The sequence below is a fragment of the Seriola dumerili genome, unplaced genomic scaffold, assembly GCF_002260705.1.
Source record: "Seriola dumerili isolate Sdu_G_001 unplaced genomic scaffold, Sdu_1.0 BDQW01000003.1, whole genome shotgun sequence".
NCBI lineage: Eukaryota > Metazoa > Chordata > Actinopteri > Carangiformes > Carangidae > Seriola > Seriola dumerili.
The window spans coordinates 1,975,296-2,000,325 of record NW_019174258.1 but is presented as its reverse complement, the minus strand read 5'-3'; the positions used below and the strand labels follow the sequence as shown (position 1 = coordinate 2,000,325).

The 25,030-nt window shown below is 41.6% G+C and overlaps 4 protein-coding genes across 7 annotated transcripts in view; 2 read left to right on the top strand and 2 right to left on the bottom strand.

Annotated features, from left to right (window-relative positions):
- The window catches only part of gse1 (Gse1 coiled-coil protein), a 65,464-nt gene extending 52,227 nt beyond the window's left edge, over positions 1-13,237 (top strand). For all 3 annotated transcript variants that reach the window (XM_022740411.1, XM_022740427.1, XM_022740419.1), the window contains exons 4-16: positions 457-623; positions 886-1,086; positions 2,397-2,564; positions 2,693-3,057; positions 3,268-3,598; positions 5,100-5,743; positions 5,906-6,018; positions 6,155-6,431; positions 7,621-7,734; positions 7,937-8,311; positions 8,518-8,856; positions 9,539-9,642; positions 10,454-13,237. In XM_022740411.1, coding sequence (XP_022596132.1) covers positions 457-623; positions 886-1,086; positions 2,397-2,564; positions 2,693-3,057; positions 3,268-3,598; positions 5,100-5,743; positions 5,906-6,018; positions 6,155-6,431; positions 7,621-7,734; positions 7,937-8,311; positions 8,518-8,856; positions 9,539-9,642; positions 10,454-10,594 — 3,339 coding nt within the window. In that variant the 3' untranslated portion in view covers positions 10,595-13,237. The remainder of the gene's footprint in view (positions 1-456; positions 624-885; positions 1,087-2,396; positions 2,565-2,692; positions 3,058-3,267; positions 3,599-5,099; positions 5,744-5,905; positions 6,019-6,154; positions 6,432-7,620; positions 7,735-7,936; positions 8,312-8,517; positions 8,857-9,538; positions 9,643-10,453) is intronic.
- A 346-nt stretch (positions 13,238-13,583) lies between these two features.
- gins2 (GINS complex subunit 2) lies at positions 13,584-16,747 on the bottom strand. Its single transcript, XM_022740396.1, has 5 exons — positions 16,537-16,747; positions 16,169-16,283; positions 15,239-15,338; positions 14,953-15,079; positions 13,584-14,274 (listed from the first exon to the last, which is right to left on the bottom strand). The coding sequence occupies exons 1-5, from the start codon at positions 16,624-16,626 to the stop codon at positions 14,146-14,148; spliced, it is 561 nt and encodes a 186-aa protein (XP_022596117.1). The 5' UTR covers positions 16,627-16,747; the 3' UTR covers positions 13,584-14,145.
- Positions 16,748-17,978: 1,231 nt separating this feature from the next.
- On the bottom strand, positions 17,979-21,452 carry emc8 (ER membrane protein complex subunit 8). The gene is made up of 5 exons (XM_022740963.1): positions 20,928-21,452; positions 20,449-20,525; positions 20,265-20,334; positions 19,476-19,570; positions 17,979-19,309 (listed from the first exon to the last, which is right to left on the bottom strand). Exons 1-5 carry the CDS (start codon positions 21,138-21,140, stop codon positions 19,150-19,152), a joined length of 615 nt encoding a protein of 204 aa, XP_022596684.1. The 5' UTR covers positions 21,141-21,452; the 3' UTR covers positions 17,979-19,149.
- A 77-nt stretch (positions 21,453-21,529) lies between these two features.
- On the top strand, positions 21,530-24,249 carry LOC111218574. Of its 2 annotated transcripts, none has more exons than XM_022740943.1 (5): positions 21,530-21,609; positions 22,398-22,474; positions 23,270-23,434; positions 23,617-23,748; positions 23,928-24,249. In XM_022740943.1, exons 2-5 carry the CDS (start codon positions 22,399-22,401, stop codon positions 24,062-24,064), a joined length of 510 nt encoding a protein of 169 aa, XP_022596664.1. In that variant the 5' UTR covers positions 21,530-21,609; position 22,398; the 3' UTR covers positions 24,065-24,249. The 2 variants fall into 2 exon arrangements, with proteins under 2 accessions (XP_022596664.1, XP_022596672.1); XM_022740951.1 differs by having other exon boundaries at positions 21,595-21,613.
- The last annotated feature ends 781 nt before the right edge of the window (positions 24,250-25,030 follow it).

The following is a 25,030-nucleotide window of genomic DNA, read 5'->3' as shown; positions in this document are numbered from 1 at the left end:
ACACACACACACACACACACACACAAACACACACTGAGCCAAGCTCAAAGTCATCATCTCCCTAGAAGTATTGCTGTTGTACATCTACCATTACCACATCCTCATCGATCATAAATACGTCATCTCGTTTACAATTAAAGAAAAACAGTGAGGTGATTTTTTTTTTTTTTTACCACTCTCTGCCTGCTTCCTCCATTTTATCATATATTTTCCTCAGAGAAATGTTGATCCATCTATTTTTACAGGGGTTGTGGTGTGTTTGAGAAAGTGGATGAAAGTGCCTGAGGTTGGAAGAGAGAGGGAGGGAGGCTGCTGCACTCCAAACGGGCCTATTCTCTCCCCCGTCTCCCCTGTCTCCCCCCTCACAGGATGGGCTCCATGAGCACTGACAACCGTGACGGTCACAGGTCCTCACGAACAATGACTAAGATCCTCTCTCTGCATCTCTTTCTTCAGGCTGACTCGGGGCCTCGTGGGGCCAGCAGGGAACGTTTGGGTGCAGAGGGGACCCTCCCCCAGGAAAAGGGTGGCCCCTCAGTCCCTGCCCACCTCCTGGGAAACCCCTATGCCTTTGGCCTCACCCCTGGTGCTGTCATGCAGGATTCACGTTTCCAGCCCCTTAAGTGAGTCACACACTGCTCTGCCTCTTTCTCTGGATTTGCAGTTTTTACATGTTTTCAAAAAAAATTCAAAATAAAGTTTTGGCACACTTTGATATACGTGTATGGTCAGTAACTGTTGTTGATATTGTTGATGGGATTGAGATACAATTAGAATTTCGACAGTTTCTTGGTGAAAACTGGTCAGGTAAAAAAACGGTAAACACGCAAATCAGACTAATCATGGCTTTTCTCTGTTGTGCCCCTACTCTTGTCTTACCTTCAGTCTGCCCAGACAGTTGCCTAATGCAGTGCCCCCTGGTCCTGTACCAGAAGAGTACCTCCGTGGTTTCCGGCCCTATGCCACGACTGAGGATGCCCTCCGTATGCCCTCTTTGCCCTTGGGCCTGGACCCTGCCACTGCAGCTGCTGCAGCTGCCTACTATCACCCCAGCTACCTGCCCCACCCCTCCTTCACACCATACAGGTAGGCCTCTCTATTAATTTGTTTTGTTGACTTGGAACCCATTTCCTCCGAGAGCAAATTGTGCAAACCAGTGCATATACCTGACCTAAGTATTTGCACTGCTTAGACTCAGCAATAAATGCATTAGTGTATAGCTGACCTTGAATTCATGTTCCCAGAGCTAAAATATTCTTAATTTGTATATTTATTTAACTGGGGGAGAGATTTTATTGAGTGTAAGAGAGCTGAAGAGAGACATGACTCAGTTACATGGCAGCACAAATAAAAAACATCAGGTTCCAGGTAAACAAAAAGCAAACTGCAGAAAAGAGACAAAATAATCAAACTCACAGTATCAGTATGGACAGCATGGAAAAAAAGACTGTTGAAACAAAGGTCAGAGAGTGTCAATTAAAACAATGACATTCCAGCACGGAGTATTGGGCTTCCTCTTTGAAACACTTAAGACCAGAGTTTATCATATTGGACGCAATGGCTGAGACTCCTTTTCCTTGTCTTTGCCCAAGCTTGGTTATACCCATGGATAAAACTTGAACATTCAAAAGAGAACCACAGCTGGTTTTGCCACCTCTGTATACGTCTGGAGCTTGTTCACACATGCTTTTTGAGAAATCACCATAAAAGAATCGCTGAACTCTTTATACATCTAAAATAAGATGTATCCTGTTCACCACTGTCGTTTGTGGATTTGGCCTTAAGGAAAACCGTTTTTAGGTATTTGTTTGTTTTTTATAGGGGCAACATCATATAAATAATACAGAGATAAATAGATCATACAGGAAACACCAGCAGTAGGAAATTTATGTGCAATATTTGTTACATGTATGCAAACTGTGTGTGTATGTGTGTGTGTGTGCGTGTTGAAAAGGGCCCTGCTTGCTTTGGGCTATCACACAGGCTGCGTGCCCCTGGTCTGTCAACCCAGCAAGATCAGAGGACTGCAGCACCCATCACACACTGCGCTGTAATGGATTTAATGAGGGGATGAGCAGTGGATGTCACACACACACACACACACACACATACACACACACACACACACACACACACACATACAAAAACACGCAGTTGTGCATCAACACACAGCACAGTCTCTTGCTAGCTGCTGTGTGGTGATTGAGGTTAGCTGACAGACACCGCTGCTTTCTTGAAAGATGGAAGACCCTGTGATGTTGCTTCTTTGGGAGATGGAGGCACACAGGTTAATGAAAGTGAATGCTGCACTGTCACACGGGGAGACTGACTCCCTCGCTTTCTCTCTTTTCTGTTTTTTTTATTATTTTTCTTTTATTTCAATCCTTATCTCCCAGGATGGATGACCCATTCTGCCTCTCTGCTTTGAGGTCACCTTTCTATTCGCTGCCAACAGGGGGAGCTTTACCCCCCATCCATCCCTCTGCTGTTCACATGCACCTACCAGGGGTCCGCTACCCTGGAGATTTCACACACCCTTCACTGTCAGCACTGCAGTCTGAGAGGTAAAGACCCCTTAACTCATACATATATAGACCATGTATAGATATCAGCCGTGGTTATGAATTTTCATTTCTGATTTAACATCCATCTTCTTTCTGCTTCCGTTTCCCTGTCCACTGCACTTTTTTAGGCTTCAGCTGGAGGATGAGCTGCGGCAGAGAGAGAGGGAGCGCGAACGAGAACGTGAGCGCGAAAAGGAGAGGGAGCGCGAGGCGGAGAGAGAGAAAGAGCGGGAGAGAGAACGGGAGAGGGAGAGAGAACGTGAGAAGGAGCTGGAGAGGGAGAGGGAGCGTGAGCGAGAAAGGGAGCGCGAGAGGGAACGGGAGAAGGAGAGAGAAAGAGAGAAGGAGCTGGAGAGGCAGAAGGAGAGAGCGCTGAGGGAGAAGGAGCTGCAGGCATCCAAGGCCATGGAGAGCCACTATCTGGCTGAGCTCCATGCCATAAGGGGGCAGGAGGACCGAACCAAGCCTGAGAGACTCACCCCTAATCGGGCTGGTATGTGTCTGTGCTTCCCTTGTAGCCTCTATAAGCTACAGTTATAATGTTTTTAAAGCAACATTGGCCACACAGTTTTCACAGTTTTCTTTTTATACATTTTATATACTGATTAACTGGTGAATTGAGAAAATAATTGTCAAATGAATATAATCATTAGTTGCATCCCTAATACCAAAATTCTTTGCACTGACCTCTCCGTCTCTGCAGATAAAACCAAAGAGCCCGCCCTTCCAGCTCCCAAACCCGTACCGCCAGGACTACACTCTTCAATGGTTCAATCCCATCATCCCGTCCCTGGGTTGATCTCAGGCCACGGTCTCTACATGGGCCCCAGCGCTGTGGGGACTGGGCTCCCGGCCTCAATGATTGCTCAGAGGAACAATGAGGAGGAGAGGTGGTTGGCACGGCAACGCAAGCTGCGGCAGGAGAAAGAGGATCGTCAGTACCAGGTGTCTGAATTCCGTCAGCAGGTTCTGGAGCAGCACTTGGACTTGGGCCGGCCAGCTGACGCACCAGATCACAGGACAGACTCGCACAGGTGAAACAACACGTACAAGGCTCTGCTTGTTGTAGTCCAGCCAGACGGAGAGACAGACAGAAATGTACTCATTTTCAAACCTGCTTAAAATTTTTAACCACGTGCCAAGTATTTATTGCCACATAACTCTCTGACACCAAAATGCATGCATGATTTCAGTGCACACATTATTTTTGGGGGTGCTCTCTCTGCTAGCCTGATAGGGACAGTTGTGCCTGTATTTTGAAGCCTCAGATGCTGGCAGGCCTTAGAAGTTTGTTTTCAGGCAGGGCTGGGAAAAAAAAAGATAAACCCTGTCAGAAGCATCACATCTACTCTATTTCTGTCCATGCTACCTTCTAGGCCTGACATGTAGCAAAACATGCAGCTATGTTTAGGTGTTGATGTAGGGTCCTGATGACTGCTATTCCATGAGAAGTGGGTAGGGGTTTCAAACAGGCAGCGAGTGGGATGGCTAAGATACACAAAGGCTAATTCTCAGCTAATCCTCTCAACCTTGCACAGCGTAAGCCCCCTACTTACCCTCCTTTGTTACTGTGCCTGTGTTTGTGTTGTTGTGTGGGATTCAGAAGTGAGGTTGGGGTTAATGCTGAACTGGGAGGACAGGAGAGACACACGCACACGTCTGATATCAGTAACCCTACGGTATAATCGCAGAATCGCAGAATCACAGCTCACAGGCTGCAGATTGCGGATAACACACACATTTGCTCACTCACTCACTCACTCACACACAGAAATGCAAACACAAACAGGAGGCATAGATAATTTGACTGGTCATGCAGCGTGCACTACTGCCAGGTTTTATCTGGAAAGACGCTCCAGACAGTATCCATCCACCATCTGCCTTTCTTTCCTCCTCACTTTTGCTGTGCTTTTTCCACTACCATACCCTTTCTCCTTTTCAAGTTTTCCTTTTCATCCTTGTCCTCACTTTATATATATATTTATATATATATTCCTCTTCTCTGTCTTATATCATTAAGTGTTCCCTTTCAAACAGTCTATCGTTCTTCTTCCCCTTCCTGTGTTAGTCCTTTTCTTCTCTGCCTGCCTGTCAGGAAAACATTTCTCCTGGCCTCTTCCCTCGTAGACTGCTCTCTGAACTTGGTCTCTCCCTTCGTGTGTGTGTGTGTGTGTGTGTGTGTGTGTGTGTGTGTGTGTGTGTGCGCGCGCGCGCGTGTGCGTGCCACACTTCAAGGGCCTAACAGATCAAAAACAGGCGGGTATATCTGGAGGACAGTGTGTGCCTTGGCCACATCCTCACTCTGCTCTGGGCTACTCTGTCTGGGCTTGATAACACTGCTTTGCACAGACACACAAACCCACAGACATACTGACAGGGATGACAGGAAATAGACAAGGCATACGAGCCCTTTTGTGTGTCTCTGCATAACATGTGTGACTGGGAAACACTATTTCTCAATTTTAGAAGAGATATGAGAGTCGGACTGTATTTCTAACAGATATGCACAATCCCTGTTCCATTGTATCTCTACAGACCCATAACAAATCACCATGAACCAGGAAGCCGGGATCTCCACCCTCACTTAGGCGCCCCTCCACCCCTCATCTCCCCCAAACCTCCACAGCCACCACGTGAACACCACCCTCCGCCACCCACCACCCTGTGGAACCCTGCATCTCTTATAGAAACAGCCTCAGAGTCCAGACGTAACCACGAGCCCTCAGGGATGGGACACTATGAGCTCAGTCGGCTGCCCCCAGGGCCCTCCAAATATGAGGATGGAGCCCGAAGGAGAGATGGGGGAGCAATGGAAAAGTATCCCTCACTGAGAGGTCCTCCGGGCCTGACAGAGCCCAGCACATTCCTAGCTGATCTGGAGAAATCCACCCAGTCCTTCTTCAGCCAGCAGAGGTCATCGCTGTCCCTGTCTAGCCAGTATGAACTGGAGGGAGCTGTGAAAAGCAATGCTGGAATAAAGAGCCTCCAGGGACACCCGGGGCACAGTAGGCATGGACAGGGGCTAGGAATAATTGCCGGGCCAGGGATGGGACAGGTAGCTACACTGGGGATGGGCCCGGAGACGATGCTGATCTATGATGAGTACCTACAACAGCACCGAAGGCCTGTCAGCAAGCTGGACCTGGAGGAGAAGAGGAGAAGGGAGGCCAGGGAGAAAGGTACTCACCACAGGCATACTGTTACACCTGATGAACTGCATTCTCATGTGCTTGGAAAACCATAGACCATATCTTGTTTTATGTAACAAGTCAACTTTTCTTTTTTATTTTTAAGAGAATTTAAAAGTGGGGCATCAGTAGTGACCTCTGTGTTTTCTGCAGGTTACTACTATGAGCTGGATGACTCATATGATGAGAGTGATGAGGAGGAGGTGAGAGCTCATCTCAGGAGAGTATCAGAGCAGCCCCCACTCAAACTAGAAGACTCCACAGAGGTAAAACACCTGCCAACACATCTATGTTTTCTGTGCTTTCCATGATGGAAGCACACACAGGCACAAAACATTGCAGTAAGGTGATTTAAAAGAAATAAATAAATAAAATTTCTTTGCCTCTCTTTGCCTCTCACAGAAATTGGAATTTCTGGGAGTGTTTGGCCTGACCACAGTGGGCCGGCGGGATGAGCTGGTGCAGCAGAAGAGAAGGAAGAGGAGGAGGATGCTCAGGGAGCGCAGCCCCTCACCACCTGCCTTGCAATCAAAACGCACTCCTCCTCCGCCTCCTCCTCCTCCACAACTCAGCACGCGCTTCACCCCTGAGGAGATGGACCGAGCGCCAGAGCTGGAGGATAAGAAGCGGTTCCTCACCATGTTCAGACTGTCCCATGTCACTTTGCAGCAGAGAAGAGGTAAGGGAATTTAGAGTAGTGCGCAGATATTAGGCAGATAGTCCATCCCACATTCTTAATTTACTCACTCATCTTTGAAGCTGCTCTAAAATAACCCAGGTAAATATATATGGGTGATTCAGTTACTCTAAATATGGGTCCTTTAGTGTTGCTTACCAACCGTTTTTGTTTAATTATGTTTCAAGAACAACATTAATTAGTGTAAGAATTAACTGAGCGTAACCATGCCTCTTAGCTGTTCTTAATTAAATAAACCACGTCTTCCTTATTGTTTAAGTAAAGAGTTGATGTGCTCGGGAAGCTAACTCCTTTGACTTCAACGGCAAAATCTAATTAAGTGGAGGAAATAGTTTTGATATTGATAATTAATTGAAAAGCTAAAATTTATATTAACTCAGTACTTCAACAAGGTCATTAGAAACCACTACATCTTAGAAATGACCTAGTGCCCTTTACATGCCATACAAACATGGCCATCCATAACTTATAATATGCCTCTTCTTTTTGACATTTCATTGAGTGATTGCAGTGTTCATTTAGCTTTTAGTAGGCAGTAGTCATCCTCTGTCGGCTCAACAGCTTGCTGATGCTTTACTTCAGCTGAGCTCTGCCTGCATTGCATGCACTGCATTGTCATTAACATGTTGACTCAAGCCTTGAAAGAAACCACAAAGGGGTCACACAATGCAGCATATAATTAACAATGTATGCATAATGTAATGCCTTATATTGCCTTAGTTGGAAAGGTGGACTCGTGTCAAGGTTCTGTTTGTAGACACTTGCAATTACACACACACACAAACACACACACACACACAGACACACACACACACATACTGTATACTGATGAGGAATTGGGAGTGGCAGCAGTGGGCTTACAGTTATCCCAGTCTAATCCTCTTGATTTACTGTTTGCTGCCTACAGATGGCAGCGCACAGCCTCCCACACTATCAGGCTACACTCAACCTTACACACACACACATATTCAACCTTACACTTACACACACACACACACACACACATACACACACACACACACACATACACACACACACACACACACAGACACACACATACACACAAACACAACTAAGAAAAACAGGTGCTTATGAAATTGTGAATAAGACAGAATTGACAGGACTAATGCTACAAAGGTTTACATGATGTATTACTTCCTCTGTCTCTTAGATAATGAAAGAGTGGTGGAGTTGCTTCAGGCCATTAAAGAAAAGAGCGTAACCTTGGACACCATCAGACATGCCCCTCATCCGCTGTGTAAGAGCCCTTCAGCACAGAGCTCTGGTGAGGCACATACTAATAAGCATAAGCATACACAATTTCACATCCCTGAAGTGTTGGGTTAGAGTGGTGTTTATTCATTTGTATAATGTATTTGGATGGGTGATTCATCTTTAAGAAATTACAATTTATAACTGCAATGTTCCATTTGTAATAATGTGGATCTTGACCTCATCATTACTAACACATGTTGAAATGATTACAGATTCTGCATTTGCCCAGCCTCCCTCTGAATCAGAGGACCACCACAATGTCAGACCACATAGCCCCTCCTCACATTGCCCAGCGTCCCCCAATGGCCATCCAAAACCCCTTGGGGACACATTAAGACCAAAGGAACCCCCTTCTCCAGCTGTCTATCCAGACAAGGCCCGGGGGCCCAGTGAAGGACCGATATCTAAGAGGAGCTCCAGTCTGCTGAACAGCTTGCGGCCCCCACTCCCCCTTCAGGCTAAAGAGAGCCTTCACAGCGTCAATGGACGCACCAAACCTTGGGACAGCTTCACCCCGGAGGAATTTGCCCAGCAGTTCCACGAATCTGTGCTTCAGTCCACTCAGAAAGCTCTTCAGAAACACAAAGGTAAGCCGCACAAGCCGCAGTCGCAGAAATATCTTTGCAAAGTTGACTGATGGGCACCATGATAAATAACTTGAATAATGAATATATTGTTATTTATTTAAAATTTTTGTCTATTTTGTCGTCTCTTGATTTAATAGTTCAATAGTCTTCAGTATTAGATTAATAAAAATGGATGAAATCTGACAATCCTTTCTTCTCTCCTTTAGGTGGAGCCACTGGGATGTCGGAGTCATCCCACCTCCAGGAGTCCTCTGTTCACTACAACATTCCGGAGCTTCAGAGCACCCCTGGGCGACCACCGCAGCCACATTCACAGTCTCACTCGAATGCACATTCATTTCCCCATCCGCTCTCACACTCTCATCCTCAGTCCAACGGGCAGCACTTCTCAGTACCGCTACACCGGGAGGCCTCAGGGACGAGAGAGGACCTGTCTGGGCCAGAGGACTCTGAGGAAGAAGAGGATGAGGAGGAAGAGGAGGGTCCTTCTTCCAAGTGGCAGGGGATTGAATCTATATTTGAAGCTTATCAGGAATATGTTGAAGGTAAGTGGTCACACTTAAAGTTTCATGCCCTTTACCTCCATAAAAGTTGGATCACATCTCATTGTATAGTTTCATAAATCAGCGTTGCTCTTTATTCTGTGAATTCCTTTATTCCTTCCATCTCTGATGTATTAATTTTGAAGGTCTACAGTCACTAATATTTTTTCGTGGTTCGAGTAATCAGTTGAAGTTCGATGTATAGCACCTTTCATACCTTTCATATAAACAGTAAAAATAACTGAGGACTAAAAACAGAATGGAATGAATACATAAGAAAATTTATTAGACAGATGAAATACAATTAGAAAAAGATATTCCAAAGAGGGCTGGAACTTGTGAAGTTGTAGTAGCATTATCTTGTCACTAGAGGGTGCCATTTATCCTTCCTAAACACAAATCAGCTATATGCAGATAAATGTGTATCAGGGTTTCAACCAGAAATTCAGTTAAAATAACATCCAGCCACCCCCACCTCATTACACCATGTCACTTGTGCAATTTAAGAGCTCCAAACATGAAGATGCTTTTCTATATTTGCTTGATGTAGATTAGCCTTGTAGCTTCTGCTGTTTCAATAGTACATGGTCTGTTGCTTAGAGGTCAGTGTTCACTTCTCTAATCCCAACCATGTTGTTTCCTATTTCCTTTTCCCTGTATTCTGTGATTTGGTGGTGTCCTCTAGAGCAAAGTTTAGAGCGACAAGTGTTGCAGAGCCAGTGTCGAAGACTAGAAGCTCAGAACTACAACCTCAGTCTGACTGCTGAGCAGCTGTCGCATAGCATGGGGGTAAGACACACACACACACACACACACTACACTTCTTTTACTGTCCTTCATAATAATACACTAAGTGCAGAGGCAGAACAAAACATCTTAAAAACTATGCTAGTACTGACGGAAGTAACTAGATCACAGGCCTGTGATAGACTTGCAAGATGAGGAAACTAGCTCAGATCAAAGATGCTGAATTTTCACTGCATGAATTGCAAGGTTGCTGGTTGAAAAATGCAAAAGAGAGCACATAGGCCTATACAGCTGTAACCAAAAATAACTTGAAAATGGTTGTCAGGGCTCTGCATGTTTGTATAAAAGCCAGAAAATATAGCACAGGGCTTCATACAGGAGCAAGTGAACCCTGACATCTAAAACCTTTCCTTGGGATATTTTCATAATCCAGGATGATAATGTTCCCAAACTGCTAATAAACCGCTAAATTATTTCAATAATGGTTTATTGAAATAAGGATAAAGTTCTGGGACAAAATGTTATCGTTAGCCTCCAAAGTCACCACATATAAACATTACTGCATTTTAACTGGAGGAGCTGATGTGTGAACTAATGTGAAATCATTGCCACCTGTATAATCCCAGAACTGGAGGGTTTGCCTCTTGAAAAATGATAAGATATCTGATACAGTTCAGGACAAGACTGACAGGAATATAAAGAGTCGTGCTATATAATGCTAATTCTCACATTGTGGTTACTCCTTTATTTTTCGCCCTCCATTGTATCAGTATAACTGAAATCACATCATCATTGTGATATGTTTTCTGTGGTAATCTTATATTATTATTCTCTTTGCTCTATGGCTGTGTAGGAGTTGATGTCCCAGAGACAGAAGCTGGCAGTAGAAAGGGAGAAGTTACAAGCAGAGCTGGAGCACTTCAGGAAGTGTTTGACGCTGCCACAGACACACTGGCCGAGAGGCAGCCATTACAAGGGCTACCCACCCAGGTGACCCCAACACGCAGACCTGATGGCCCCCAGGCCACCTCCCTTTTCAGACTGACACCCAGAGTTTATTTTTCATGGCCTGTTCCACATGGCTCCACAGAGGAGAATATGGCGGGCCAGATAAGATGAATGAATGAATGATTGATTGAATTGAGTGAATGGAAAGACGAATGCACGGGAGACAGGACCATTCAGTGAAGGACAGGCAGTCTTTGGATTGTGGCCAGCCAGGGACTGCGCCACAAGCCACTAACGTGTGCCAATGTAGCCAACCCCGAGATCAGCGCGAGTATAGGGCAGGAGTACCTGAAGATCAACACAAACACACACATGCACCTGCTTTTCACATACTCTTCAGTCCCTGCTGCTCTATTGTTCAGTCCCTGCATCCCTCACCGCCACATCTACACAGACAATCCTGCCAATGAGGGAGCAGCCGCCCCAGGAGGGGTGCCGTCAAGAGACTTGAAAGCTCCAAATCTCCAAACGAAGGCTTCTGGCCAGTTGGGACTGATTTTATCACAGTGGCCACATGAGCTTTTGAACTGGAAATGCACTTAAGAATAAAAGCTGAAGAACTACCTGGTGGTACTGTGTTACAACAAAGAACTGTTCAAATTAGGGAAGAACTTAGAAAATGCACATTTTTTGGAAAGAATTAAGGAAATGTTTTATTTCGAAATAGAAAATTTGAGAATAAGAATTTTAAAAGGTGCTTCGGCCTTGTATTGTATATAAAATGAAGACTTAAAAGAATTTTGTATGTTTTTATTACTTTAATCATTGTTCTTTTAAAAGAAAAAGCCTGCCATTTTTATATGTTTATGCTTTTTGGGTTGGAAAAGAAAGCCTTGCTTTTAGTGTTTGTACTGCTGCTGGCCAGAACAGCTCATTTTGAGACATTTAACAGAGTGAGAGAAAACAGGATGCACTCCTCCTCCTCTTACTCTCTCCTGGCACTGCGCAGCTGAGACCCAGCCACAGCCATCTCATCTGGCCTCTGAGCTCAGCAAAGCTTACTCAGAGGTCATGAGACATGGCTCCTGCCCTCTCATCCCCCTTACTTCACAGCAACATTTGTCTGTCTGTTTTGATGCCCATTTCAACAACTCCTCCAGTCAGCTTCACTGCTGCTGGCATGACTAGTTAGCTTGTGATATTCTCATACCAACTGGTTTCTCATACAGAAACCAGTTGAAATCCAGCGTCAAAATTAGGATTTTTTTGTTTGTTGTTTTCTTTTCTTTTCTTTTTTTTTTACTTGGGTCACTTGACTTACTTGATTACTTTGTAAAGACATGAAGAGTCTCTTAAGCAGCCAGCTGATGAAACTGGTTCTTGATGCTTTATCCTACCATTGGACCTTCACCTCACTTTGTATGACATTATATAGCATTGGACTCAAACAATATGACGTTTTGAATAATGTTACGCCTTACAAGATCAAGCCCTTAACAGCAGTCATGAGAGGACACAGTGCCAAACTGAAAAACAAACAGTAGCATCTTGGATTCTTAATTTTAATTTGAGTTGCAATTAGGTAGCCAAACATTCAAACCAGAATGGCCATCTTCCACTGCTGAAAACCTTTGACCCCACTCATCTCCTTCCTGCATTTCCCCATTGTTTAGGACCCTTGCTATCCAAAGTTGCCAATGTTATAAATAGACTGGAAATCACACAAAAGTTTGATTCAAACAGGGCATTTCCTAGTACATATAAAATCAGAGAGGTTTGATCTACCTGGCCTCATACCTGTTTACAGCCTGTCTGCCCTCATCCTCCTTGTCAGCTCTGCCCTGAGATTCTGCCAGTTTTACACTGACTTTCTATCCTGTAACTCATGTTGCCTCAGCCTTGTGGTTGTATGTGCGACTAGAGACCCCAAAAGCCGTCTACGAGGCATAGAGATCGTTGTAATGAATTTAAATGTTAAGTTATGGTGGTGGGATAAGCACGATTTCAGTATTTCAAAGTAAAATGTGCAGAAAGCTAATTTATTAAAAAAAAAGACTAAAGCACAACTACCCCAAACATACAGTATATGATTTACAAGTGCCTCAAAAAATTTGGGAGCATGTGAATGAGTTGGGAGTCCACATGATGGACACATCATCAATCAGTGATAAGGCACTTAACATTTTACATTGAAGTGTCTACTGTATGTCTCACTCCTTTCAAATATGTGCAAGTTGAGAACGGGCACAGAATTCCTTTCATCTAAAAGCATCGTCAAGAAACAATTAAATCATAAGATCTTTTTCATATATGAGGCCTGAGTCAGTTCAGAGGGATACAGTGTAGTCTGTCATTTTTACAGAGCAGAAAAGAGCCAAGAGCGCAGCTTATCAGTTAATGAGGGAGCACCTATGCTGAGGGAAGCTGCCAATGAGCTGGGGATGAAGGTGTAGTGCAGTAAGCCCCATTTACCCAGCATCCCTGTGTCTCCAACCCACGCACGCCCATGCAATAGCCCCATTACTCAGTGGAGGATGTCTAGATGCTGTGAAATCCTGTTTTTAAAATGTACTTGTTTGAATTCATTGTAATGTAATATATTCTTTGTTGAATGTAGTAATTAGGTATTTATGAATATATGGCTGTGATTTCAGACAAAAAAGAAAATAAAATATTTCAAAAATGTTAAATACCAACCTTCGTCTGTTTGTGGGTGCTGGTGCAGTAGGTGGACGATTTCACGTGATTTTAAAAAAAAAAAAAAAAAAATGAAACGATTCCTAGACCTTTCCTGACAAAGACCTTTATAAACCTGGTGAATTAGAACTCAAACATCATAACCCCGTCCAATAATATCTTGCCACTGGTTTTGGATTAAAACGCAGCGAGCGTTGTTTAGAGCTGTATTTATGTGGCTTTCTGTCCACCTCAAAAGACATGCATTTTACACTACGACTGCTTACTGCTGCTTAATATTTAGGACGGATCAAATACAGAGCTAATTTCCCCACAAGGACTTAAAAATAAACTAAAAAATAGACGAATTGTTTTGATTATTGCTAACACTAACACTTTTACCATTAGCATGTCACTGTGAGTTTAAATGGCCCTGTATACAAAACTCCATTCCTCTAGCACATTTTGAAAAATATTACACAAACATAATGATGACAAATAGACACAATGATTAAAAATATAAAATTGTAGGGAAATCTTTTTTTAACGTATATACTTATATACTAGGGACATACACACTAATACATTTATTTTGTCACATACTGGTACATACAAAAGCATGGTGGCTGTTTTAAACTACTATGAGCATCCTAAATGAAATGAAATGAAGTATGCACATATTGCAAACAGCATATGCATATAATGATTATGTTTGTAAATATGTATGGAACATATGTCTCCCTCGAGAGAAGTATAATCCCTTAAAAAGGCTGAGTACAACTCTTGAGCTTTCTTCAGATTCAGAGAAAACTGTCTTTTCAGTAATGAAGAGCTTGCTCAGTAAGTACACACTTCCATCCAAGCCGTCCCAAATTCTTGGGACAAAATCCAAACGTGTTCAGCAGGCTTTGATCTAGTGGGTCAATAGTCCGTGAATTGTCCTTTACTGGAACCAGGCTGCAGATTGGAACGTAGTTTGTACATGCAGTTGAGCGAGTCAAGAAGAAACGCTCGAATGGTGTTGATCTCCATCAGAGTTAGGTTGTCCAGCTATAGAGAGAATGAAGCAGAGTTAGGCAGGAGACGATGTAAGCATTCAACAAGCAACAATTCAATATGACAGTCATTCTCTAATGTCTGTGGTGCATGCTGGCGCTCATATCTACTGGATCTTAATATTAGAGTGAAACAGGAAGCTGTAGAGCCACAAAATGAGAGGATAAAACCATAATGCCAAACATTTTGCAAGACACCGGGACCATGGCTGTTAAACAATCAAGGCGCTCCAAAGTTCGTCTGAACCTGATGAATGTTCAGAATTTTTCCAAGGTGCTAACGTTTTTCTTGAACTTCTATGTAGCTATGTTACCAATAATTCAAGCAACATTTTTTTGTTATCATTGATTAATTATTTAGGTGATTAATCCATTAATTAAGTCTATAACATGTCTAAAAATAATGACAAATGCCAGTTTCCAGAGCCCAAGGTAACATCTTTATATTGTTTGTTTTATTGGACCAACAGTCCAAAACCAAAATATATTCCGTTTAATACCACAGTAAGAAAACCAGCAAATATCCACATTTGAGAAGCTAGAACTACTGAACTGATACTGGTTGCTAAATAATTTTCTGTTGATCAAGTAATATATTACAATATCCTATGAACTAATAATGTCAATATTGTAGTGAAAGGTACAGTGTATGATCCTGTGTGATCAGTTTTACCTTGGCATGCGCCTCCTGCTGACTGATGAAGCTGTCGGCGGACAGACGGAGTTTGGCAATACGTGTGTCCCAAATGTCTTTGACCAGTGTGCGGATCTCATCTGCTTTAGGAATATTGTCTGATGCGCTAGGGAAACACACAAACCATCATGTAAGGTAGAATGCCACATACAGAGATGATAAGGGAGCATTTTCACAAATCGTTTAATTACTTTGAACACCGTGAGCACAATACGAAGGTAGGACCTATCTCTGCGTGGGGATAACTTAAATTTATAAGACTCACTGATTAAGTAGCAGCTTGGTCAGCTCCATGTAGTAAGGGCTGGGAACGGGTGTAAAGGTATCCTCCTTCCTCTCAAGCTCTCGCATGTCCTCCAGTTTCTCTGCACATTGGAGCACAGCATCAACAGCAGAAAGGGGACAAAAAAGATCAAGTTGGAAATATTCTATATTTTTGTTACTGCCAACAAGTTTAATAAAATAATCAAAATCACTAACCTATCCTACTAACAAGTATTTCCTGTGCAGCTAAAACCCGATGTAACTTATTCCTCAGTGCTATAGAGTTCTATTATTTTACAAAAACTATTTAAAACCAACAACTAGACTAATTGCTGGTTGGTATTTGTCTTTAAGCAATTTATTTACACTAAGAAATACATAGAATAATACCAGCCCTATCCTTAAAGTTTGTAAAGCTACCAGCTCCACATGAGTGGTGGTGGTGGTGGTGAGCAGTAAATTGTTTTAGTGAAGCAATAACAATATAGATATTATGACTGATATGTCTATTGACTAGAGGAACTACAGGAAAATAATCTTATTGAATTGCCTACATCTGATTCTGAATGACTGTAGTCATCTCTAGTCCAACTTTTACCACAAATCATCATTTGTATAATGCACGGAAAAATAGTGCCGATTGATACCATTTTTTTTTAAAAATTAATTTAGGGACAGCTCATTTTGTTTATGCATTTAAAAATTTGGAGAGGCACGGTAAGAGTTACCCTCTCAAATCTCTGCCAGAACCACAACTGATGTTTAAACCCATGTTGTAAGGTAAAGAATAAATCAAACAAACACTGTCACAAGCTGATACACAACATATGTACATGATCCTGTCCTGTTGATCCTGGAACCTTAAAGATATTCATCTCTGTGAGCCATTTGAAAACATGTCAAACACCTGGATGGAGTTTTTGACTCTTACCAACATCCATCCACTCAGGAGGAACAATTCTACATTTCTGTCTCTGTTTCAAGTTGAGAGCCAGCCACACAGGGACATCCACTGGCAGTCCAGGGTTGAAGGGACCCAGGTCGCCCTGAAGACAGAGGGACACAGATTGTATTCCATCTCCATCTTCGTTAGCATATAACTTCAAACACTGTTGTTACGTGTAAATGGCATGTGGCCATATAGTTTAATGTGGTAACTTTACATTTAAAGTAGAAGTAACGTGGATGTGACAACCTGAATTCCCACTTTACGGCAATCCATCGGCAGACGGTTTAGTGCTATCGTCTATCGGCAACAGTGTAAAATAACGTCTTGACAAATACAAGTGATTGACTTACCCCGATCAAATAGATCTTGTCTAGACTGAAATTTGGAATTATCTTCACCGTTTCTTTCTCCGCGAGGAACTCGACTTCCGAAGGATCCATTTGTTTATTTTGTTTGCCCCAACTTTACCCTCACATTCACTCTACAAAATGTTCCCGCGCTGCAAGCTACACGAACCTTCAAGGAAAACGAGGTAGGGACCGCGGCGTCATCAACAGGAAGTTTGGTTTCGTAAGTAAGCACCGCGTGCCGTTTTGTGCAACTTTACAATTTATTTCAGTGTGTCGGTGTATGTAATCCCATCACGTGCACCCGGATGGGATCTAGATCGATAGACAAATTGTAGTTTGGAGGCTGTTTACAGGCGCGTTAGGGGCCGGGTGCCCATGACGATACTGACTACTCCTGAAATCTTTGCTCTGTCTGGCCCGGAGAGTAGAAGTGGGTCATGTGACTGTGACAACAGTTGCAGGTAAGCGCCACTAGGTGGTAATATTCACCAATTGATGAAGAGGAGGGCGCTTCTTTGTGAGGGAGCTCTGAAGAGATAGTTTGTGATGTTTTATATCTGCAGCTTGATCAGTAATGGAAACCATGATTTGTTAGAGCCTTGATTAGATAGAAAAAACTGTCACTCTTATGAAACCTATTTCATAATTATATTGCTGTATGTGGCTGGTAGCAGTGAGTCTAAGTAGTGGCTGAAAAATGAGCAGATCGTTCTGGGCCAGTTCAGTGGTCATGAGTGGATGATAGAACAACTTACTATAGGGGCCAAAAAAGTCTGTTGTCAGGATATACAGAAAGTCTACTGCATGATAATAATCATCATAGCTGTTCAGGACTTTCACCTGAAAATTAAAAAATAGTACAGCAGGTAAGATAGAAGCCTGTGAAACTTTTCAGTGCAAAGTCTGATAGGTTAGAGGGGGTGTTGTGATAAATTGATGACACACAAATACATTTCTAGAAGGCCAGCTAAGAGAAAACTTTGTGTAACGGAAGAAAGCTCAGGATGTTTCGTGGTATTTCAACATGGATTGTGAATCATAATTCCCAGGGGCTAGGGAGGTTTAGGAAGGGTCCAAATCTGACTCGTTAGTAGACTTGTTTATTTGGAGGAGATAAAGTCTAAGGTGTGTGCATTTAATGGGACTTGGTTGCAGTAACGAAACAGTTTCCCTCTGGGATTAATAAAATGCCCTCATAGTTATTTTTCTGTATTTCTACTCACCATGTTAGTGACATTTTTTTATTATAAATTATGTCATGCACATTGACATATGAAATTATCTTTCACGTTATTCTACCTGTTAAGAGCATATAACAGTACCATAAGTCCCTGATACATGTGTTACTCATACAGCTGCAAAGCCATTAATAAAACCCTTGTTAGGCAATTTGTACACCATACAAAACTACACCACAAAGCTGCAGCCTTCAAGCTGGTAAGTGATTGTTTTCAAACTTTTATCAACATTACTGTCAAGGCAGTGGTATAAGACATTGAGCAAAATGATTTTCTAAATTACATAAAATGAGTCTGACAAAGACCATTTCAAAAATTGGTTTCATTGTACATTCAGTTCATAAAGTTTCTGTAAAAAATGTGCTGTCCACAACTATTTAAGTAATTAGCTCTTATTGATGAATTCTAATCTCAAATACAAAGGCAGTTCTGTATCCTCTCAATATGCATTTCACTTGTTTAACATTACCTATTAAATAGTTGGATTTAGAGTGGTCAATTAAGTATAAATAAGTTCTATTACCTAATTCTTAAAACATATATCCGACATAGAACAAGATTCACACATTCCTGTGATCTGATTCCATGTAGATTTCTCAGCAAATCTTCTAGAGCAACAATCAGAAGCCAATATGCCAACATGTATATCATCCAGGATGACATTCTGAAGCGCAGCAGTGACAATTAACAGGACACATGCATCATAGGAAATGTTAGTGTAAGCATATATAATTTCAGTCATCCCTTTGTCATTGCTGGTGCATCGACAGAAGGACTCCAGCTAGCATGTTACACAGTCTGATAAGACAAAACTTTTAAGATTCTTGTCTCTCTGATTCTATGTCACCTATATGTTCTATGTTGTTTTTATAATTAAACTGAATTTTGTTTCAGGACAAACTAGAAAAGTTAATAAAGAACATATATTTATATCATATCTCAGTAGTACAATCATCTACATTTTTTTAAATAATTTAGGACTTGATCTCTGTATATGGCTACTGGCTGTAAAATTTAAGAGAAAAAAATAGATCAAATACTCTAGAATTTATGCACACAACTATGAATAAACACAAACCATTGCAGAAAAAAAGCATTTAAGTTGCATTCAAAAACATAATTGCCTCCACCACCTCAGTATCACCTTGTAAAGGTGGACACATGCCAGCAGTGCACATATGGTGCTTGCCCTTGAGAGATTTTGGCCAAACTGGTCAGCGTTCCACAAGTTCCCATCAGTATGGGAACAAATGATGGAACAAAGATGACATGTTCAGCATTTTTGTACTCCTGTGCTACACGATAAGTAGCATCATGCATGCTGAATTGGCAGCAATATTTGTGTATGTGTCTAGGGTACTCCTGACTGAGGGTCTTAGCACAGATCCAGGACGGACTTGTTGATCACAGGGTTGGTCCAGTCGTTCCTTAGATCATCCAAGTGATTGTCAAAGTCAATCAAGTTCTCGTAGGACCTGCCCTCTAACAGAGCAGATGTGATCTTCTGTGCTTCGCTCCAGTCCTCAAAAGATTCACTGGAAGAAATACAGTTTGGTAATTAATACCTAAAGCATATTAGCTAAATATTGTAAGTTATTGAGAGAACACAGGGAGATTTTGTGCTAGAAGCTGTGACTTAGGTACACGTAGTCCATACAAGTCTTGCAGTGAAATAGCTCTCACACATACAAAGACACTTACGAAGTTACTTCTCTGTTTTTCCACTTGTTTTCATGATGATCATAGATAAGCACAATGGGCTCAAAACAGCTAATTGTTAATCTGCTGTTGTCCACCTGAAAGGGAAAAAACAAGAGACAATTACAAGATGTGTGAATGCAAGTGTTTTGCATGTTTTAGGGAAATGACTTTCTACTCCTGTGTACTTTATAATGTTGCTAACCATTTATGAAAGCACATTTTGACATTTTAGATCGTGTTTCTACCAGCTTCAAGGCAGCAAATTGCATTAATTTTGTCTGTACATCATTAACATATAATTCTATAAAAACTTGCTTTATGCATCTAACCCATCACATTGAATATGCCGTTTTTGATTTAAAATATATTATTATGGGATAGTGATACGATTAAAATGCACAGCAGACTGTTTGGTGAAATCTTGCTGCATACAGGTACTAGTAAGAAGCACCGGCATCCCAAACTTGAGATGAAGCTGCCAAATCAATGCACAAGCATACCAGACTCACTTCGTCCCTTTCAAAATATGTATACACAATTTTAATTTTAAGATTCCATTATGCACTCCGGAAAAATAATAAATCTCTTGATTGTTATACTACACTGAGATAAAACCAGTGGCCATCTGAAAGGTGGGATTCACATATTTGTTCAACTACAAATGTTCCACATGCTTTGGAAATCAGAAAGTCAGCAGTAATGTATTTATATTACATGAAGTAAATGGACAAAACCATGTGCAACCACCAGTATAGTGCATTCACACAAGCCTAAATCTTTTACTATTACCATAACAATTGCTGCTTCGCTGAAGTTCTCACAAATCCTGGCAGCCACTTTTTCTGCTACTTGGTTGGGTCTGCAAGAGAGAGGACCAAAAATTTAGTCCAGTGGAATCCAGGGGAGTGGTTTGGGGCATGGTTTAAAACAGACTTGTTTGCCAGGGTGTTAATGTCTGTTTGGTTTTCTGTACCTTGAATCCTTTGTGCGTTCATTGGCTTGATAATATCCAGCAATGACATAATTATTTTCTTTACACCAAGTATCGATCTGAGACAGAGGCAGGAGTCATGGAGCCAACGTGAAGGAACAGAAGGACAGCAGAGGTCAGGCAGAATTCATTTTCAACATAAGAAAAAAAAATAGATGTAGAGGTACTCTCAGTTTTCACTAGTCAGTGTGCATAGCTAAAATTAATGTAATCTAAAACTGCTCTGTGTTTATATCAATACTGCTTTACAGAGCTGTTGATTCAACTATATCATTTTGAAAGCTGTATTTTTATTTCTTGTGAGTCCATTAAGTATCTAAAACTATCAAATGACCACTAGGATGAATCAGAAACCCATATAAAGTTAACTTTTGTCTTGTTGTATTAGACTGCATTAGTCTGAGATCAGTCTATCCAGTAAACTTGCAGCCAAGTGTATATTTTACTTGACGGATACTTACCAGTGTTAAAGCTACTTCTAGCATAGGTGCCAGAGCCAAAGTACCGTGAAACAGCGGCACACAGTCCACACACAAGACTGGATCACTATGGCTGTCTTTCTTTTTCTCCTTCGTCTTTTCTGCTACCAGCAATCCATTCACGGCGCAGTGAGGATACTTGGCAGCGTGTAAAAGCATTTTACAGTAAGCCTGGCTCGTCAGTTGGATAGGCATGTTTATAAGACAATCTGCAGAACCGCTGGAAAAACAGATCCTGCCGAAGTAGCTGACAGGCTACACGCTGAGGAGGGACTTGCTGCCTGCTAACGCTAGCTATCTTTACTTATCATGCCCAGAGGAAAGTAGATACATCTTCCTCAGCAAGTCGCCTTACTGCTGCAATACGCTGTCGAAGCTAAGTCTTCTAGTTTGTACATGTAAGATTTACAGTCACAACAGTCTTTTTTTATGCTAGTCGGTGTCACAAAAGCTAGTCAGAGGAGCTAATCTGACTTCCACCTTCCACTCGTTTCTGTAGCACCGGTGGTGCCGTAAAGCAGAATGGAAATATCGCACAACGAGATCATCTTCCGCTCGGTCCGGCCTTGTGACCTGCCTCCGGGTAACGTAATTTGAGTATTTCCGCTCACATTCTCAATCATACTTCCTTTCAGAAACGTCGGTGGACGGAGCAGGGAAGAGAGTAGGTTGTGTTTTTTAATTAACAGCACTTTTCTAACCTGGTAGAAGTACACTTCACGTCACCATTTACCTACACTATGACATTATACACATTTAAAATGTATGATGAAACGGCATTTTTTACCGAAATAAGCAGTTGTGTAGAAGTGACTTTGTCAGCGCGGATCGGAGCTAGGACGTGCTAACTTACCGGCTAGCTGTCGTTAGCGTCTAGCATCAGATTCGTTCAGGCAGGTGCGTTACGCATACATAAAAAATCTCATAGGCTATTCGATATGCAGTTTCAGTCAGTGGCGTAATGTTGAATTATACAGTACTGTCCAAGAAAAACAGTTTTTTCTCTGATTATTTTTTCCCGGGGCGCTATGACCTTGTGTTTGCAGCTAACGTTAACATTAGCTTAGCATTGCGGTGTACCGCTAGACCTTTGGTTTAGACGTGTAGTCTCATCAACTATAAATCGACAAACATGTAAATAGCTAATATTAATGTAAATCACAATTTTTGATTACATTAAGCATACCAATGTTTAAAGACTGTCAAATGTTGGGGCACTATCTTATATACTCACGACACAGGACTAGTCCCTTAGGTAGCAACTTCGCATAAATTAAATGTTTATTCATATATTGTTATATATGATCTCCAGATGAAACAGGTTATTTTTCATGGTATCGTTAGAATTTGTCCGCTGTAACATCAAAATCATTGTAGGAAAGCTGAGTGAATATGTGGATGTGTTTAAATGTGTTGAAAAGTATTTAATGTCTCAACTATGACTTCTTCCAGAATGCTGGCCACCAGAGCCTTTCGCCTTGTTGGCAAACGTGCCATCTCCACATCTGTCTGTGTACGCGGAGGGCATGGTAATTATCACCTGATATGACATGGGGTATTTTCTATTTCTGGGTGGCGGTATGATAGCAGATGCAGTTTGTGTCCTATGTAATCACTGTTTCTACTTATGATTCTTGTACATTGACTACTACTTTTGTGTCACAGAGGTAAGCATGACATTTTCGCATAAATTAAATCACTGGTGACCTTTCAAAAGCTCAGGTGATTAATTCATCTCTCAACTCTAAATCTAATATGTAAAACATTAGCTAATATGATATAGAGGAGAGTAAAGCCCATCAGTAAATTAACTTTCAGCAGGTCTTTGAATTCTGTTTACATGTTCTCTCTACTCAAATATCTAATATATGTAGAAATGTATTAAGTGACATACTAAATGTTGGGTGTATATGAATTACTAGGTCATGCTAACAGTGCACAGCCAAACACCACACCTGCTAATTTCATGGGGTAGCACATCCACAACCAAATCCAGACAAATGTTTGTTTTTTTTGTGTTCTTAAATAAACTTCATTAGCTATGGAAACCTAAATTCATAATTAATCTATCAATGTAGTTTGAGGTTAGTAATTGCAATTTTAAGATGAAGCAAAAAACTGAGGAATGCCACAAGTGATATTTAGCAAAATTCAGATGATGACATTTAGATGCTTTCTGTAGTCATTGCATTGCTTTCTCTCTGAGTATTTAATAGAAAAGAAACGTTTTAGTGTTAGAATACTTATGATATTTCATATGAGGCAGGTATTTCTAAAGAACATCGACCCGGATGAAGGCATTCATTCTTTGTTGTCCCCTGCAGGTGTTGCTAAGGTAGAGGTCTACACTCTCCCTGCCTACTTTGACAGGCCGGATAACCCCCTCCCAGATATCCGCTATGTGCAGAGCCTTAGTGCAGAGCAGAAGTCCCTGAAGGAGAAGGAGAAGGGCTCCTGGGCCGCACTCTCTAATGAGGAGAAGATTGCATGTAGGACTGCAACACTACACTCTGCTTTTCTGAGATGCTCTAATGCTCATCACTTTTTGCTCAAGCTGATTTTATTCCCAGCAAATATTCTATAAATATGTGCAGTAATGTCTTACTAGTTTCAGTAATTTTTCCAGTCTTACAACTTTAATCACCAAGCTTTGTGTGTTTCCAATGGTCAGTGTACCGCATCAGCTTCAACCAGAGCTTTGCTGAAATGAACAAGGGATCATCTCAGTGGAAGTCTGTGGTTGGAGGCGTGCTGTTCTTCTTCAGCTTCACTGGGCTGATTGTGCTCTGGCAGAGAAAGTATGGTAAGTATGGGGGAAAAATAGCTGTTGTATGCATTCAAATATGTGCAGGATGTACAGCTGCACCTGTTTTCCAAATAAAGGCTCAAAGAGTAACAGAAGAAGGCAGTTATCAGTGTTATATTGTTTGCTTGAAGTCTACTCAGGCTCATGGCATGACCTGTGCTATTGTCTATTTGCAGTCTATGGACCAGTCCCACACACCTTTGACCCTGAGTACAAAGAGAAGGAGCTGCAGAGGATGCTGGACATGAGAATCAACCCAGTAGAGGGCTTCTCAGCCAAATGGGACTACGAAAACAAGCAATGGAAAAAGTAAAGGACCCAGAGGACCATCACACATACTTGAAAATAAAGGCAGACCAACTCAACAATACAAGAATACTTATATTTCTGTATTTATCACTTGTCCACATTTACCTCAGCTTGTGCATTTGGAAGACCTCTTCCTCTTAAGGTCATTGTGTATAATAGAAATAAAAATAAAAATGGCTAAACTGACAAAAAAAATTCAGTTGTTAACTTTGTGACTTCTACATGAATACTGCTTTTACATCAAATGACTGTTTCCTATCAGAAATTCAGGAGAGAATGACTAGACCTAAAATTATATAATGAGGCAGTTAGGTTTTTTTTGGTTATGTACAGGTTGTAACTGTAAAATAGCAGTGTAGGTTTTTTTTTTTTTTTTTATACATTCCGCTCAAGGTTTTCTCTCCAAAACGAGCAGATGCTAAGTATGTTTGTGTGTTTTTGAACACCAACTTCATCACCAGGAGTACTTGTCTTATGAGCTAGTTAACAGCTGAAGTTTTAGTCACATCAGCAAATGATCAGTATCCTTTTCAAAAATTCAAATCCAAATATATTGTTACCAGCTACTCATTTGTGTTTGTCATTGTGACTTTGGTCATAGAAAATATTAAAATAAAAAATAGACTTTAAACACCTACCAAGAAATTGTTAACAGTAGGCTTTTAAAATATTTTTTCTGCCCTGACAAATTTCTGAACAAATCTGCCCATGTGATCATCTCTTGGGGATTACAGAACTAGGTCGAAGGTCGTGGTAGTACTTAAAATCAAAGGTTCCCATTTGTAGGTTTATGGAAGCAAAATATTTTGTCATTGACACTAGAGGTACACTGTGGTGCTGACGACGGCTCGAATTATTCTTGTAATTGTTGCATAGCAACATTGCGTGGACTCGAAACAAGTATGTGGGGGCTCGGGTGGGTAGTTAGGATAAACCCAGGATTACAGGAGGGATCGACTTTTTGCTCATT

What these genes read in the sequence shown, in the direction of transcription:
- gins2 (XM_022740396.1), bottom strand. Translation starts at nt 16,626, where the DNA reads ATGGATCCTTCGGAAGTCGAGTTCCTCGCGGAGAAAGAAACGGTGAAG. An exon ending in ACAAGATCTATTTGATCGGG is followed by an intron (nt 16,284 to 16,536) that starts GTAAGTCAATCA and finishes CTCTGTCTTCAG; the next exon opens with GGCGACCTGGGTCCCTTCAA. An exon ending in AGCAGGAGGCGCATGCCAAG is followed by an intron (nt 14,275 to 14,952) that starts GTAAAACTGATC and finishes TTCTCTCTATAG; the next exon opens with CTGGACAACCTAACTCTGAT.
- emc8 (XM_022740963.1), bottom strand. Translation starts at nt 21,140, where the DNA reads ATGCCTATCCAACTGACGAGCCAGGCTTACTGTAAAATGCTTTTACAC. An exon ending in TAGAAGTAGCTTTAACACTG is followed by an intron (nt 20,526 to 20,927) that starts GTAAGTATCCGT and finishes CCTCTGTCTCAG; the next exon opens with ATCGATACTTGGTGTAAAGA. An exon ending in AAAAACAGAGAAGTAACTTC is followed by an intron (nt 19,310 to 19,475) that starts GTAAGTGTCTTT and finishes TATTTCTTCCAG; the next exon opens with TGAATCTTTTGAGGACTGGA.
- LOC111218574 (XM_022740943.1), top strand. Translation starts at nt 22,399, where the DNA reads ATGCTGGCCACCAGAGCCTTTCGCCTTGTTGGCAAACGTGCCATCTCC. An exon ending in CTGTGTACGCGGAGGGCATG is followed by an intron (nt 22,475 to 23,269) that starts GTAATTATCACC and finishes TGTCCCCTGCAG; the next exon opens with GTGTTGCTAAGGTAGAGGTC. An exon ending in TAATGAGGAGAAGATTGCAT is followed by an intron (nt 23,435 to 23,616) that starts GTAGGACTGCAA and finishes TCCAATGGTCAG; the next exon opens with TGTACCGCATCAGCTTCAAC.